Source organism: Oryzias latipes, chromosome 18 (genome assembly GCF_053564925.1).
Source record: "Oryzias latipes strain Hd-rR chromosome 18, Olatipes_Hd-rR_3.1".
In the NCBI taxonomy this organism is placed as follows: Eukaryota; Metazoa; Chordata; class Actinopteri; order Beloniformes; family Adrianichthyidae; genus Oryzias; species Oryzias latipes.
Genome location: NC_136254.1, coordinates 20247754 through 20261992, shown reverse-complemented (window position 1 = coordinate 20261992; position 14239 = coordinate 20247754). Strand labels below are relative to the sequence as shown.

The following is a 14239-nucleotide window of genomic DNA, read 5'->3' as shown; positions in this document are numbered from 1 at the left end:
TCCGAGCTGTGCTCAGACACACGTTTAGACCCGGTTCTGAGTTCGGTAGCTCGTACCCCTAGAGCTGCGGGACGGATCGCAGTCTTAAATCTCCCACACATACCGCTCATGTACCCCCCCCCTTCCCATCAAACACAAAGCTGTAAGTCCGCGCTCCGCCGGTCCACTTCACTAGTTAAGTGCGGGAGTGGACTACTTCTTTTCTATCTTGTTTGTTACTTTTTTTGTTAAAGTCACTTCCCTCAGTTTATACTGGATCATCGCGGATTAACCATTAGTTGGGAAATAAAATGAAAAAAGCAAAATAACGAATAGCAGTTTTATAAGAACGAAAAATGTAAAAATACTCAAGTGTCCTCAAGTGCATCCAGGCTCCATTTTATTTTATTTCGGCCATTGGGAATCTTACGTGTGACATCACAGATGATCCGTCGGGTTGATGAATACGTCTATGGTAAAGGCGCATCCTTGAACATAGTTGTGACGACCTGCTGTTTTGTCAGGAAGAGGACACACTTCCCGTCGCGCTAAAGTCTGAGCTGTTCTTCCAGTTCAATGCTGAAATAATCTTGCAGTACCTTATTTATGTATGAAATGACACGTTCTCTCAGTCCTTTAAGAAGAAGCTTCTTTCCTACATCTTTAATTTTTGTTATAGAATAATCTGTTTTGTAATAGAAATCTGGAATTTCTTGACAATGGGGACAATGGAACCTCAGTGATTTTCTTCTAACCCATCAGTCTTCAGTTTTTTGGATGTTTTACTTGTCATCATTTGACCAAGAAGGAATAACTACATAATTTTGGTTGACATTGTAGTGTCCGTATTGTGAAGAAATGGCGACTGCATTGACTTCATTTAGTTGGAACTGGAGCTAAACCAATTTCTATGGATGATGTCACACTCACTCAGTCCCGTTCTTATGTATGGGATGAATGAGAGTAAATATTTACTTAAAACATGTTTTAAATTGGGAATCTGAGCCTTGGGTCCTGCAAAAGACGGAAAGTTCCTGTCGTCAGTGACTTCAACCATTTTCAGTTACTCAGGTCTCCGAGGCCACAGAGGTTACAGAGCCACTCCGATGAAAATCGTGTTTTTATGTCCCAGAATACCAAGCAGGTTTTTTTTAGATTTTTGGCTAAAAATGACATGATCATATTTAAAAGACCACTGGGAACACTTTTATAATAGATAAAAAAGATGAATCGGATTCTAAGTAGGGTGGGCTAAATTTTTATTGTTAGATTTCTTCTGGGATTCTAAGAAAAGCCCAAGTCCTGGAATTAATTTTGTCCCATTTTCCTAGGATTCAAGAACAACCCCTCCTGTATATGTGTGTGTGTTTTTATTGTTTGGGATTTGATTATCACCCCATTTCAAGTCCTGGCTGAAATCACCATCAGGGACAGAAATAACATTCTCTCCTGTTAAAGCCGAATAAATCGGCAGGAAATTGAAGAAACAGAAGTTGTCCTTTAAAAAAAGACTAATTACTTTTTATTTTTTTTAGAAGAAAAGGTACAGTTGTTTGAGTGATACCATCATTGTTTTGAAACCTCCCCCATCTCTTTTCTTTCCTCTTCTTTTGACTTTTTAACTTGATATTTCCTTCTTAAATTCCTGATTAAATGTTTGAGGTTTGCAGATAAAGAGTTCACATAAAACACCTTGTTGCTGGCTCAAGAAACCAAAGTAACTGGAGCCGTATCATTTCTACAGTGAACCACTTGGTGTCTTTTTACACAAGTCACTCCAGTGTAAAATCGCCAACTTTAATCACCAAAAATTCCCAGTGACTGCAACTCTTGAGTCTGCGATTAGATTTAATATAAAAACAGACATTTATTATGAACTTCTTTATTATATTTTATGTTTGTTAGGGCAAAACCCAGTTAACTCTGCCCAGCTCAGTGATTCATGGATCCACCAAGTGGGTGGATCCATGAATCACTGAGTGAGCATTATTAAAGCATATTAAAACACAATGATGCACAAATTTAGCTCTAGACAAGTAAGACTGCCATCTGAGAAAAGTATTTGCCCTCCCCAAGAGTCGTCATGACCAGAAGCATATTTGGTACTTCAGGTTAGCTTTAGTATCTGAGAACAGAAGGTAGGGTTTGGGGTTTTCTCCAACATCTGGCAGGTGTGTTAGTTCTTGCCCATTTTCCTTTCTTGGAAAAGGTTAACATCATAACAAGACAAGATTGTGGCAATTAAAACAAACTTTTTAAAGAGAGTCCAATACAAAGAAGTGGGTCTGGGGCGATTCTATCTTCTGTGTGTCTACGGACAAAATGACTCAAATCTTGACTTTTATCTTATGTCACTGACTGAATCAGCATAAAAATGGAACGGTCTTTATTCTTTGACTTTTTCACCACTCTCTCCAACTCATTTATCAGTTTTCTTTGAACTTAAAAGCATTTAAACGGGTAGCCTGGAGATGGACAGGGTTGCTCCAGGAAAGTCTGTGAGTCTGTCATCTGTTCATGGAGCCACATGGACACAATGGGTCACAAGGTGGTGAGAGCACGGACAATGTTGAGTGTGTTCAGTCTGCTGAAGCAGGGATCCGGAACAATGGAAGAGTACAAACGCGCATATGCCCTGGTGACGGGGGCTGCATGTATTCACAAGTAGCAGCTTGCCCGTCTCAAAAGTTGCTGGACACGTTCAGATTTTTTTCTTTTTTAAATGGTTGTTCTACTTCAGCCATGACTCTGTTCATCTGTGTCGGACTCTTGTCTGACTTTGACTGCATCTGGTTCATGCTCGTGTTAACAGGAATGCAGACCCCCCCCCCACCCCCCCCACCCACCCCCACCCCTTTGTGCTTCATGCTGCCCAGCTCAGTTGGAAGTAGGAGCTACGGGAGTGATGACCTCTGACTGACCATGATTATGCCTCTCCCTTTGATGGTTAAACCAATCAAGGCATTAGATCCAAAATAGAAGAGGATACAAAGACTTTCTGAAGTGTTTTTTTTTTAGCCAACTGAGTTAATGGAAATGTAGTTTATTTCAACAGATTATCTGAACAGTCTTTTTTTTTTTTTGTACCAATAGTGTACATCTCTTTCAAATCCGCTCGTTTCAGCATACAGACTGTTTATCTTTATTCATCTCATGGTGTAGGATTAGTTTAAGCCTTAGACCCAATTTACGGGTGGATATGGGATGTCTGTGGGCAAAAAAATTGGCAAACTGAAATGAGGCACGCTGGTGGCAAGCAGGAAATGGCAAGGTCGTTGAGCCCATTAGGCCTAAATGCACATTTTTATTTCTACAGGCCTGCTGCAAGTCATACTGGTTTTTCTTGTTTTTAGTCCCCACTCCAAATCCTATGGAATGCACCAGGTGCCCGTGAGAGCCTTGCTCGTGGTTGTGTGTGGTCCTTCCGAGCAGCCCGATTGTTAGAAATGGGCTAATTAGACATCAGAACGTAGTTTGTGTGCATCCTATGGGTACTTGGGGATCACCTGCACACCCCGTTGCCTGCGTTGCCCATTTGCACGGGGTCAGTCCTTGGACCTTACTAACGACTAAATAGTGTGGTGTAAGGGCACCGTACAAAAACTTCACCCGTACGTCATAACTGTGTGTAGCTTACGTTACAAATACTTCACGATACACTTACCAGACACACAACAATCGTACATTCTGGGAATGCAGCGTATCACTTTACCCACAATTCGGTTCAAATCTCAAATTTTGAAATGCAGATTTTACAGTATTACACAACTATAAGCTAAAAATTCAGACTTTTTTTTAATTTGTTAATAAGCAAGTAACAATAAAGACAATCCTTTCATGGCTCATACTAAGCATGGTGCAATGTAAGAAAAAAATTACAAAATGAGTCCTTAAATTTAGCACATCGTGTGTTTTTGACACTTTCAATGTAACATCAATCTTACTCAGTAGGGAAGTAAATGCTTTCTTCTTAAACTGAGAATTGTGGAATCCCTAATCTGCTCCATTTTCATCACATCTCTTTAGTTTTCTGTATCAGCTTTAAGATGAGCTGCCACTCTCTACAGCCCTCAATGTGCACAAAACCCCCCAAAACTCACAGTAACTGTACAGGTCACCTTTTGTGCAAATGCATGTAACTAAGGCTATAGGGTTGGAAAACATTCCACAGAATATTGGAATGGTCTGTCTTTACACTCTAATCATTCCTACCGATACTCAGAAAAAGTACCCACGTCAAAGGTTTTTCCCCCAACTTGAAGCTTTTTATAGACGTTTGCCCATCTGCCTTATGTTGAGCATCCTGAATGTTTAAAATGTTTCCCTGCTTCTGTTTGGGTCCTGGTATTGAGTCGTTGGTTAATGTTGTACGCGTCAAAGCAGGCAAACATTTAAAGCAACAGTACTCAGAAAAAGAAGCAGGATTGGGAAATACTTCTCTAGAGCATTTTACAGTTGAATAAAAATGTCGGTTGTCCGGTCTTGAGACTTTCCATTGTCTTTTTATCCCATATTCTTTGATTTGGTTTAGGTAAAAAATTTAACCAAAAGTTTTAAATGAAGTTTGCCCCTCACACAGTGAATACCACTAAATGTTTGTGCCCTCTACCATCCATGCTCCTTGTTCATCCTGAACTGTGACTAGCCATTCATTTCTGCTTTGTCGCTGGGTCAAAGTTGTTCCAAAGCACTTCTGCTTTCCCATACTACATACATGTTTCCATCTAATCTTTTCAAAAACTAAGGATGGGAAGCCAGGATGGTTTACCAAGTAACTGCAGGAGGCTTGTTCGGAAGCGCCCATTCACTCCATTGCAAAATGGTTGAACTGTAAATGGAAATAAATGAGCAACCGAATTTTGAAATCTTTATTCTATAGAACCAGATGTTATGCTGAAGGCCTTTAGCGACATATCTAGCAACTTTTGCTGGTGTTATTGGAGACTCTTGGTGAATCCATGTTGCTTCTGAAAGAGTAGTCATGGAAACCACTAGCCTGTAGCTGCTGTCCTGTCCGCTCATGTCCCTATGGCACTCGCAGTCGAGGGGCCTGAGTTTAGAAAGTTTAAGAAAGCTTTTATGAAATGGACAAAAATCGCATCGCTGACTAGGCCTACACTCTATATCGCAACTTTATCGTCATGGCGATATCAGCCTGTGCAATACATGTATTGCGCAAGTAAACTGCAATAAATGGTTACCTCAAATGTTTACAGGTATGATAAAACAATGTCATGGCAGCTTGAATGTTTTATTAATTATTAATATTTAATATTAGTTTTTAGAAACGAAAATCAAAAAAATGTAACAATTCTAAATGGCTGATCAAACTTTAACAAAAACTAGTCATGATGGAAATTGGCCTCAATAATAAAAAGTGCCTGCGTTTGTACTTGGCAGGTAGGAGAAAAAAAGTCAGTTCATGAGAAGAGCAGAAGAATTGAGTTTTTTTTCGCCTTTGGAGTTGGTTACATAACCATTAGATATGACAAATGTTACAACATGTGGGCTTGGTTTGTGTACATTGGCACCCTTTAGAAGCATACAAGCATTCACAAAGGTGACTAAAGAAGGTGCTGTACTTGGAAATATATACGTACGTTTGTACATATACAGTATATATATATACACACGCACACACACAGTACAGACCAAAAGTTTTGGACACACCTTCTCATTCAAAGAGTTTCTTTTATTTTCATGACTGAAATTTCATGACTTAATGTGTAATTTCATGAAATTGTAGATTCACACTGAAGGCATCAAGATTATGAATTAACACATGTGGAATTATATATATAAAATACAAAAGTGTGAAACAACTGAAAATGTCATATTCTAGGTTCTTCATAGTAGCCACCGTTTGCTTTGATTACTGCTTTGCACACTCTTGGCATTCTATTGATGAGCGTCAAGAGGTAGTCACCTGAAATGGTCTTCCAACAGTCTTGAAGGAGTTCCCAGAATGCTTAGCACTTGTTGGCCCTTTTGCCTTCACTCTGCGGTCCAGCTCACCACAAACCATCTCCATTGGGTTCAGGTCCGGTGACTGTGGAGGCCAGGTCAACTGGCGCAGCGCCCCATCACTCTAGTTCTTGGTCAAATAGCCCTCACACAGCCTGGAGGTGTGTTTGGGGTCATTGTCCTGTTGAAAAATAAATGATGGTCCAACTAAACGCAAACCAGATGGAATAGCATGCCGCTGCAAGATGCTGTGGTAGCCATGCTGGTTCAGTATGCCTTCAATTTGGAATAAATCCCCAACAGTGTCACCAGCAAAGCACCCCCACACCATCACACCTCCTCCTCCATGCTTCACGGTGGGAACCAAACATGTAGAGTCCATCCGTTCACCTTTTCTGCATCGCACAAAGACACAGTGGTTGGAACCAAAAATCTCCAATTTGGACTCATCAGACCAAAGCACAGATTTCCACTGGTCTAATGTCCATTCCTTGTGTTCTTTAGCCCAAACAAGTCTCTTCTGCTTGTTGCCTTTCTTTAGCAGTGGTTTCCTAGCAGATATTCCACCATGAAGGCCTGATTCACACAGTCTCGTTTAACAGTTGTTGTAGACATGTGTCTGCTGCTAGAACTCTGTGTGCCATTGACCTGCTCTCTAATCTGAGCTGCTGTTAACCTGCCATTTCTGAGGCTGGGGACTTGGATGAACTTATCCTCTGCAGCAGAGGTGACTCTTGGTCTTCATTTCCTGTTCGTCTTGGTCTTCATCTCCGCATGTGAGCCAGTTTTTTTTGTAGCGCTTGATGGTTATGTGACTGCACACAAAAGTTTTCCCAATTTTTCAGATTGACTGACCTTCATTTCTTAAAGTTATGATCGCTTTTCTGTACTTAGCTTCTTTTTTCTCGCCATAATACAAATTCTAACAGTCTATTCAGAAGGACTATCAGCTGTGTGTCCACCTGACTTCAGCACAACACAACTGATGGTCCCAACCCCATTTATAAGGCAAGAAATCACACTGATTAAACCTGACAGGGCACACCTGTGAAGTGAAAAACATTGCAGGGGACTACCTTTTGAAGCTAGTAGAAAGAGAATGCCAAGAGTGTGCTAAGCAGTAATCAAATCAAAAGGTGGTTACTTTGAAGAACCTACTATATGACATATTTTCAGTTGTTTCACACTTTTTTGTTATGTATATAATTCCACATGTGTTAATTCAAAGTTTTGATGCCTTCGGTGTGACTCTACAATTTTCAGAGTCATGACTCAGCAGTTTAGGAGCAGAGGGAGCAGGTGAGACTGTCAGGTTGGAGCTGACAGGGTTTAGATCTCCCAGCCTTAGACGTGTGTGTATCCAGACTCACTCTTCACATTAGTTTGCTCTTCCGTTTCCTGTTGAAGCAAATGTAGATCAGTCACTTAAATTGATCTTTTTTTTTTCTTCAATCTTTCAGCAGAACAAAATAAACCCAGTGGGAACCCAGACTACATCGCCTTCGTCCTGGTCCCAGTTTTCTTCCTCCTGGGTTTGTTGGGGGTGGTAATCTGCCATATTTTGAAGAAGAAGGGCTACAGGTGCACCACTGCCCAAAATGACGAGGAGTGTGACGCAGAAGAAAAGGATCCTGAGCTGGGCGGAGGTAAGGTCAGCTGGATTAAATAGAGTTTGAGGCAGTTTAAAAAATAAAAAAAACTCCAACTGTGGTGTCATTTTTGCAGACTTGGAAGTCTGTTGTTGTCTGATGCAAATTGGGTTGCCGCAACGGCTCTGTGCTTATGTCATCTTCCATGCAGAGTCCCCACCCAAGATTGTTGTTCAGACAGGATCAGATTTCCCCATGCATGCGTAAAAGAGGTCGGAACTCCTTTCTTTGCTAATTTCCTTTTTCGAAAAACAAACACACTGGCATTCCTCGATACTAGACCTCAGGTCCTGCTACCCAGGATCACATGCAGTACTTGAATAACAAGTGAAACATGTGGGGTGGGATGATTGCTCTGCTACAGGGACTGGAATTTGCTGATTTATCCCACTGGACACAAGCCAATTCTTATAGAAATCAAATATTTTGCAAAATCTTTTACATCCTAATTACTCTCACCTCTACAGTTAGCTTTTTTTAATGTATTGGAAGGCGTTTAAAAGGCTTTAATGTTCAAGAATTGCATCATTTCTGACTGAAAGAACCATTTCCAGGAACTGCTTCCTTTTTCCTCCTCCTTTTCCAGTAGAGGAACAAGGGCCAGATCGGATTTCCTGAAGACATATTTCATTTTGAGGAGGTCCGGCTGTGAGGGCCCCAGTATTGTTTTGCAGTGCCGAACAGTTTAATTGGCCAAAGAATCCCATTTGTTCTTTGTTGATATCCTGTTTTCCTGTTTGTTGAAATAGACATATAGTTTAGCTCAAAGAAAGGGTTTTTGGGTGTGTATGCAAGTTACCACACTTGGATGTGAAGAACTTAAGTTTCTGGATTCAGGCAAGCTCTTGGTGTCAATAAGGTTGACTTTCAACTAGAAGAAATTGTGAATGAGACATTATTTGATTGAATGCCCTCTACAGGTTTGCCCATTTTTCACCTGCAGACGATCTGTATCCACCAGTAATGACCCACGTGACTACCAAGTATTGACTTGGTGTGAAATATGACTTGTCAAATGAAAATGCATGAACCCATTAAGGCACCCATCAAATCTAAACTAGCAGATTGTCCATGCACCCGTCTGTCCATACATTCATACATCCATCTGTCAGGGTTATGACTTTTCTCTAACAAGGAGAAGAACCACACAGGAGATGAGAATTTTTGTTAGACTTCTGCAGAAGGAGAATCGGTCTGTGATAGCGCGAACTGTCGCAGAGGAGTTCTGCCTTCCCAGTGTATCCAGTCTGGTTTTATTGGTGGCCGGGGTTGATAACATAAAAGTGGGTCATTCAATCAAGCACTACAGGGACATCATCATGTCTTGTATGGTCAGCACTTTTCAGGTCATTGTTTTCTTACTGAAAGATAGAACTGAGGCAATCATACTAAAAAATTCTGATCCTACTATCATTATTCGTTTTGGGATTTATTTCTGTTTGGACTCACCTGGACAATCGACTCATGGGCAAGAGGATTGCTTTTTACGTTTGGATTTCGTTTTATTGTGGATGATGTCTACGTGTCAGGAGTGGGAGTGACCGTGAACTCTGAGAGGAAGACTCAACAGCACGAACATTAACAGGACATTTAAAGAAAACAAATCGGTTTTGAGAGACTGAGGATTGATATACTGTTTTGGTTTTCTTGTGTTACATATAAAGAAACTGAATAACAGTGTAAAATCTGTTGTGTAAATATATGAAATGACAGAATCCAAAGTACCCCTAAAAAACGCAATGAGCACAAAAATAAATAGATGATCGCTACATAGTGATTATAGCGTGTAAGCAAATGATAATTACGTAACCCTAACATCCCTCCCTTTTTATCATTTCAAACACGTCTTAAGTAAACACAGATAAATTGAAGTTACAAACATGAAGCATGGTTATATAATCATAAGAACAGGGCGTAGAAAATATCACCACTTGCTTTTGACATTTTCAGTGAAAGATTCATACGATTCCTTTGAAGTAGTAGTATTGAGACGTGGAGGGGTCCTCTTCAGCTTGTTGGACAAGCTGGTAACAGATGAAAGCCTGCGTGGTGGCCTTTGTGATCATGGACATGACACGAGGCAGAGCACATTTGTAAAACGACTAAACAGGCACAAAAGCTTGCAGCTCCGTAAAGTCGTGCAGTGTGGTAGAAATGTCCTGTCTGTCACTGGTGCCGTCCGGGATGAAAGTGCGGCAGGTGTCTCCAAGCATTTTGCACACGCCTCCCGATGATGCGGTTAGGAGGTCAAGCACGAGTGGATTTTGCAGAACCATAGTTTTTATGGCTGATATTTCTGCTGCTGATGTGCTGGCAAATTTGTAGGTGGTGTTAAGGAGTCTCAGCAATGCGAACCTGTTGATCTTGATGTGGTCCTTTACTTCTGCCACTCCGATCCATGGAAAGAGTGGGTGTCCGAGTTTCACTCCTCCACTCCAGATACTGAACTCCCATGTGACTCCAGTATTGGTAGTCATTTGTGGGGCGTTCATGTGGAACTGCAGTGCAGAATTTTTCCATCGTGTGGGGTGAGGGTTTGGGACAGTTCTGTTCATGAAGATGCGTCTCCATTAGATCGGTTGTAGCCAGGATGTGTGCTGAGTTCATACAGGCAATCTTGTTGTCTCATCATCTAAATCAGTTCATTCGATTTTGAGGTCACTGGGTTGTTGGAGCCTATCCCAGCAACTGTTGGGTGAAAGAACGTTACACGCTGGATTGTTTGTCATGAAAAATGTCCTGTGTAGGTATCAGTGGATGTTAAAAAAAAACTTCTGACTGTTTTGAAATGTGTACTTCATCCTAATAGATTGGGAAGCTTCTGTTTACAGTCATAGTCAGTAATGGACTGTTTTCAAGTGAATGTTATTTTTGATGGGGATACATGTTGTCCCAAATAGCTTATAGAATACAGTTATATCAAAAATTCAATAAATGGTCTGAAAATAATAGTTATTAGAGGATTTATTTGGTCTTTTCTTTTGCTTAAAGATTGGACATCAAATGTGCAACATCAGCCTGGATTAACATAAGGTAACATGCAGCAGTTACAAAGGGTTCTTGTGCCAACAGTGAAAGCAGGAGGTTTGCCGGCTGTCGAGGACTTGCAGGCTTCAACAACGTGCCTGAGCCAAATGTTCTTCTGCATGCCAACACGCAGACGAAAACAGCAGACTGGTGTGCCTTGAATGGAATGTTTATCTAAAACGTTAGAGGTTTAGCGATAATTGTGCGTTTCATGATGGTTCAGGGCTCCACACTGAGGAGGAAACGCCAACGACGCTGTTGGGAACAGTCCCTTGAGCCACGCGGGTTGCTTTCTTTCTAAGATTCCGTCTAAACGGGTAATTCCTCTCAGAAAGGCGCTAGGCTGCCGCACTCTGTTCTGACTCATCAAGGGGAGGGCTGAACACGATGGAACTACAGAAAAAATCCAATCACTCCTCACTGAGTTATTGTTTTCTTTTCTTTTTTTAAATGGTTGCAGATGGCAGCAGCGATAGACTTAATTTCTTTGGTCAGATTTGCATTTGTGGTGAAATATTTTCTCTTGCTGCTTCCTTTTCTTTCGCTCAGCTGTGAGGAGCAGCCAGTTTCTGTTCTCCTTTTAGTAATGCTAAAAGAAGGAGGTGAAGCAACCTCCCTAAAGCAGGAGCTCTTGATTCAGTGCCATAAAGATTGCAGCAAATGTATTATCAAGTAATGACAGACGCTCCAGGTAGCTAAATCGCTTTGCTTGAATCACAGCCAAGCGTCATCAGAGGAGGAGGTGGAGGAGGAGGCGGGGCTTCTTTACAAGTGTCTTTCCTCAGACAGCCTTGCCCTCTTGAACATGACGAAACAAAGACGTGGCATTGTTTTTTGTTGTGGTCTGTCTCACACATTCCCGCAATTGTCAGCTGTTCTCTTTGTTCCCTATCTTAGCTACTTCCTGCTTGTCCCTAAAAGCTGCAAGAAGAGGTCAACAGGAAATTGCTCACAGGGGTGTTTGCTGCAGTAAATGATGGCTCACTGTGTAGGTTTGGGTGGACTACTAGGTATGGGCGATATATCAGTGGCAGTATCGGTATTGGTCGATATTTGCATAATTTGAGTTTATCTGTATCGGTCCAATATTCAAAAATCTACCGAAATTATTCTGACCGCCTTTAGATACACTTTATTTTTTAAATATACACTTGTTCCTAATAGATTGGGCAGCTTCTGTTTACAGTCATAGTCAGTAATGGACTGTTTTCAGATAAATAAAGTTTATTTTTGATGGGGATACATGTTGTTCCTAATAGATACCTGGCGATGGGGAGCTTATGGTTTACAGTCATGTCCAATATTCATTAAATGGTCTGAATGCTTTCAGACATATTTACATGAAAGTTTTAAAGTGATACTTGTTCCAATGAGATCCTTTGCTGTATGTTAAAAAAGGTCAAGTAGAATGTAATTGTCCAAGAAAAGAAAATTTGTAGATTTCTAATGAAGAAACAAAAAGGAAATCTAAAGTTTGTGTTACTGTAGACACCTAATTATTGGTATCTGGTATCTCTATTAACTACCGGACATTAAGATGGTTCATGCTGATGATTTAGTCTCTGCTTTTATGCAAATAAAGTTTGCTTTCATTTAGAGCGGTAGAGAGGGGTATTGCCCGGTAAGGCCTAAAATTATGTACTTTGTATTTACACACATGTATGTCTTTCAAAAAATGAGAATATCATGGAAAAGTGTATTTATTTCCTAAATTCTATTAAAAATATTAAGCTTTTATAGAATGTAGATTCAAGGCCTGCTGTTTCATTAATTTTAAGTATTTGTTTAGTTGGACAAGAAATGGGGTTCCAGCTCACAAAACCCTCAAAAACAGGGTTTGAGAAAACTAGAATATTCTGGAGAAATTATTACTTTTACTTTTAGTACCTTTTGCAAAAAGATAGAGACAGAGCTTATGATCACATCAAATCAATAAGAAAAAGTATTTTCAAAATATGTCCTTAAGTACTTCAACAGTATGGCAGGGACCAGGTCCTGCTGGAAGATAAAATCTGTATCTGAAGTCCTCTAAAAAAACATTCTGTTGCTGGTAGATGAGGTCATTTCTCCTGTTGCTCCCGAATGTGCTCTATCGGGTTGAGAGCTGGTGACTGTGGAGGCCATTTGAGTTCAGTGAACTCATTGTCATGGTCAAGAAATCCGTCTGAGATGATTCCAGCTTTATGACATGATGCCTTATACTGTCAGAAGATGGTACACTTTGGTCATACAGGGATGGACATGGTCAGCAACAATACTCAGGTAAGCTGTGGTGTTGGCACCATGCTCAACTGGTACTAAGGGGCCCAAAGTGAGCTAAGAAAATATCCCCCACACCATTCTATCACCACCACCAGCCTGAACCATTGATACAAAGCAGGATGGACCCAAGTTTTTATTTTTTTGACAACAAATTCTGACACTACCATTCGAATGTTGTAGCAGAAATGGAGACTCATCAGACCAGACAACGAGTTTCCAATCTTCTATTGTGCAGTTTTGGTGATTCTGTGTGAATTGTAGGCTCAGTTTCCTTTTCTTAGCTGACATAAGTGACACCCAGTGTGGTCTTCTGCTGCTGTGGACCATCTGCCTAAAGATTGGAGGTGTTGTGCGTTCAGAGATGCTCTTATCGATTCGTAACCAGTGATATTTTAAGTTACTGTTGCCTTTCTATCTGCTGAGACCAGTCTGGCCATTTTTCTCTGCCATCAACAAGGCATTTCCACCCACAGAACTGCTGCTCACTGGATAGTTTCTCTTTTTTGGACCATTCTCTGTTAACCCTGGAGATGGTTGTGGGATAAAATCCCAGTAGATCAGCAGTTTCTGAAATAATAATAAGAAGAAGAATAATACATTTTATTTAAAAGCGCTTTTCAGAACACCCAAGGACACTGTACAGATTCAAAAGAAAACAAAATAAAATCACGTGTTACGCCGCCTTCTGTGTCTAGGGGCACCGAGGCGGCATAACATAAAAAAAAGTAAAGTTTTCGGCTACCAAATTTAAATTAACACAGGGGGCGTAACACATGTTAAAAACAATAAATAAGTTATAATCATTAATAAAATCAGACAGCAGATGAAAAATTGTGATCTGGAAAAGCAAATTTACTTCTCAAAGCGACCCATCTGGCACAAACATCGTGTTCAAAGTCACTTAAATCACTGTTCTTCCCTATTCTGATGCCTAGTTTAAATAGCTGCAGACCATTTCTACAAGCCTAAATTCCTTGAGTTGCTGCCATGTGATTGGCTGATTGGAAATTTGCGTAAATAAGCACTTTGACAAGTGCGTCTCATAACGTAGCCATTCAGTGTATGTGTTGGTGTGAAATACATTATTTGGGCCTTACTTTGCAACAAAGGGGGCAATACCTGCTATTCCTTCTTGAAAACAAAAGTGACTGGAGCCGGGTTAGTTAAGGCAGTAACCACTAGGGTCGTTCTTACACGGGCAAGAAAGTCACTAATTACACTTCCCTTTTTACAGGCTGCCTCAGATATTCCTCATTTCATGACCCTACTGAGCATGCTCTGCTCCAACAACTGTCAGACTTTTTCTAATTTGCCATGTATTTGTAAAATCCGGGGTTTTGTGACACAATATAACTAAA

General features: G+C 40.6%; 1 protein-coding gene across 1 annotated transcript in view; it reads left to right on the top strand.

Moving 5' to 3' along the window:
• Positions 1 to 14239, top strand: part of rell1 (RELT like 1) — a 29669-nt gene that overhangs the window by 2350 nt on the left and 13080 nt on the right. The window contains exon 2 of the mRNA XM_011487537.4: positions 7404 to 7589. Within this exon, the coding sequence (XP_011485839.1) occupies positions 7404 to 7589 (186 nt within the window). The remainder of the gene's footprint in view (positions 1 to 7403; positions 7590 to 14239) is intronic.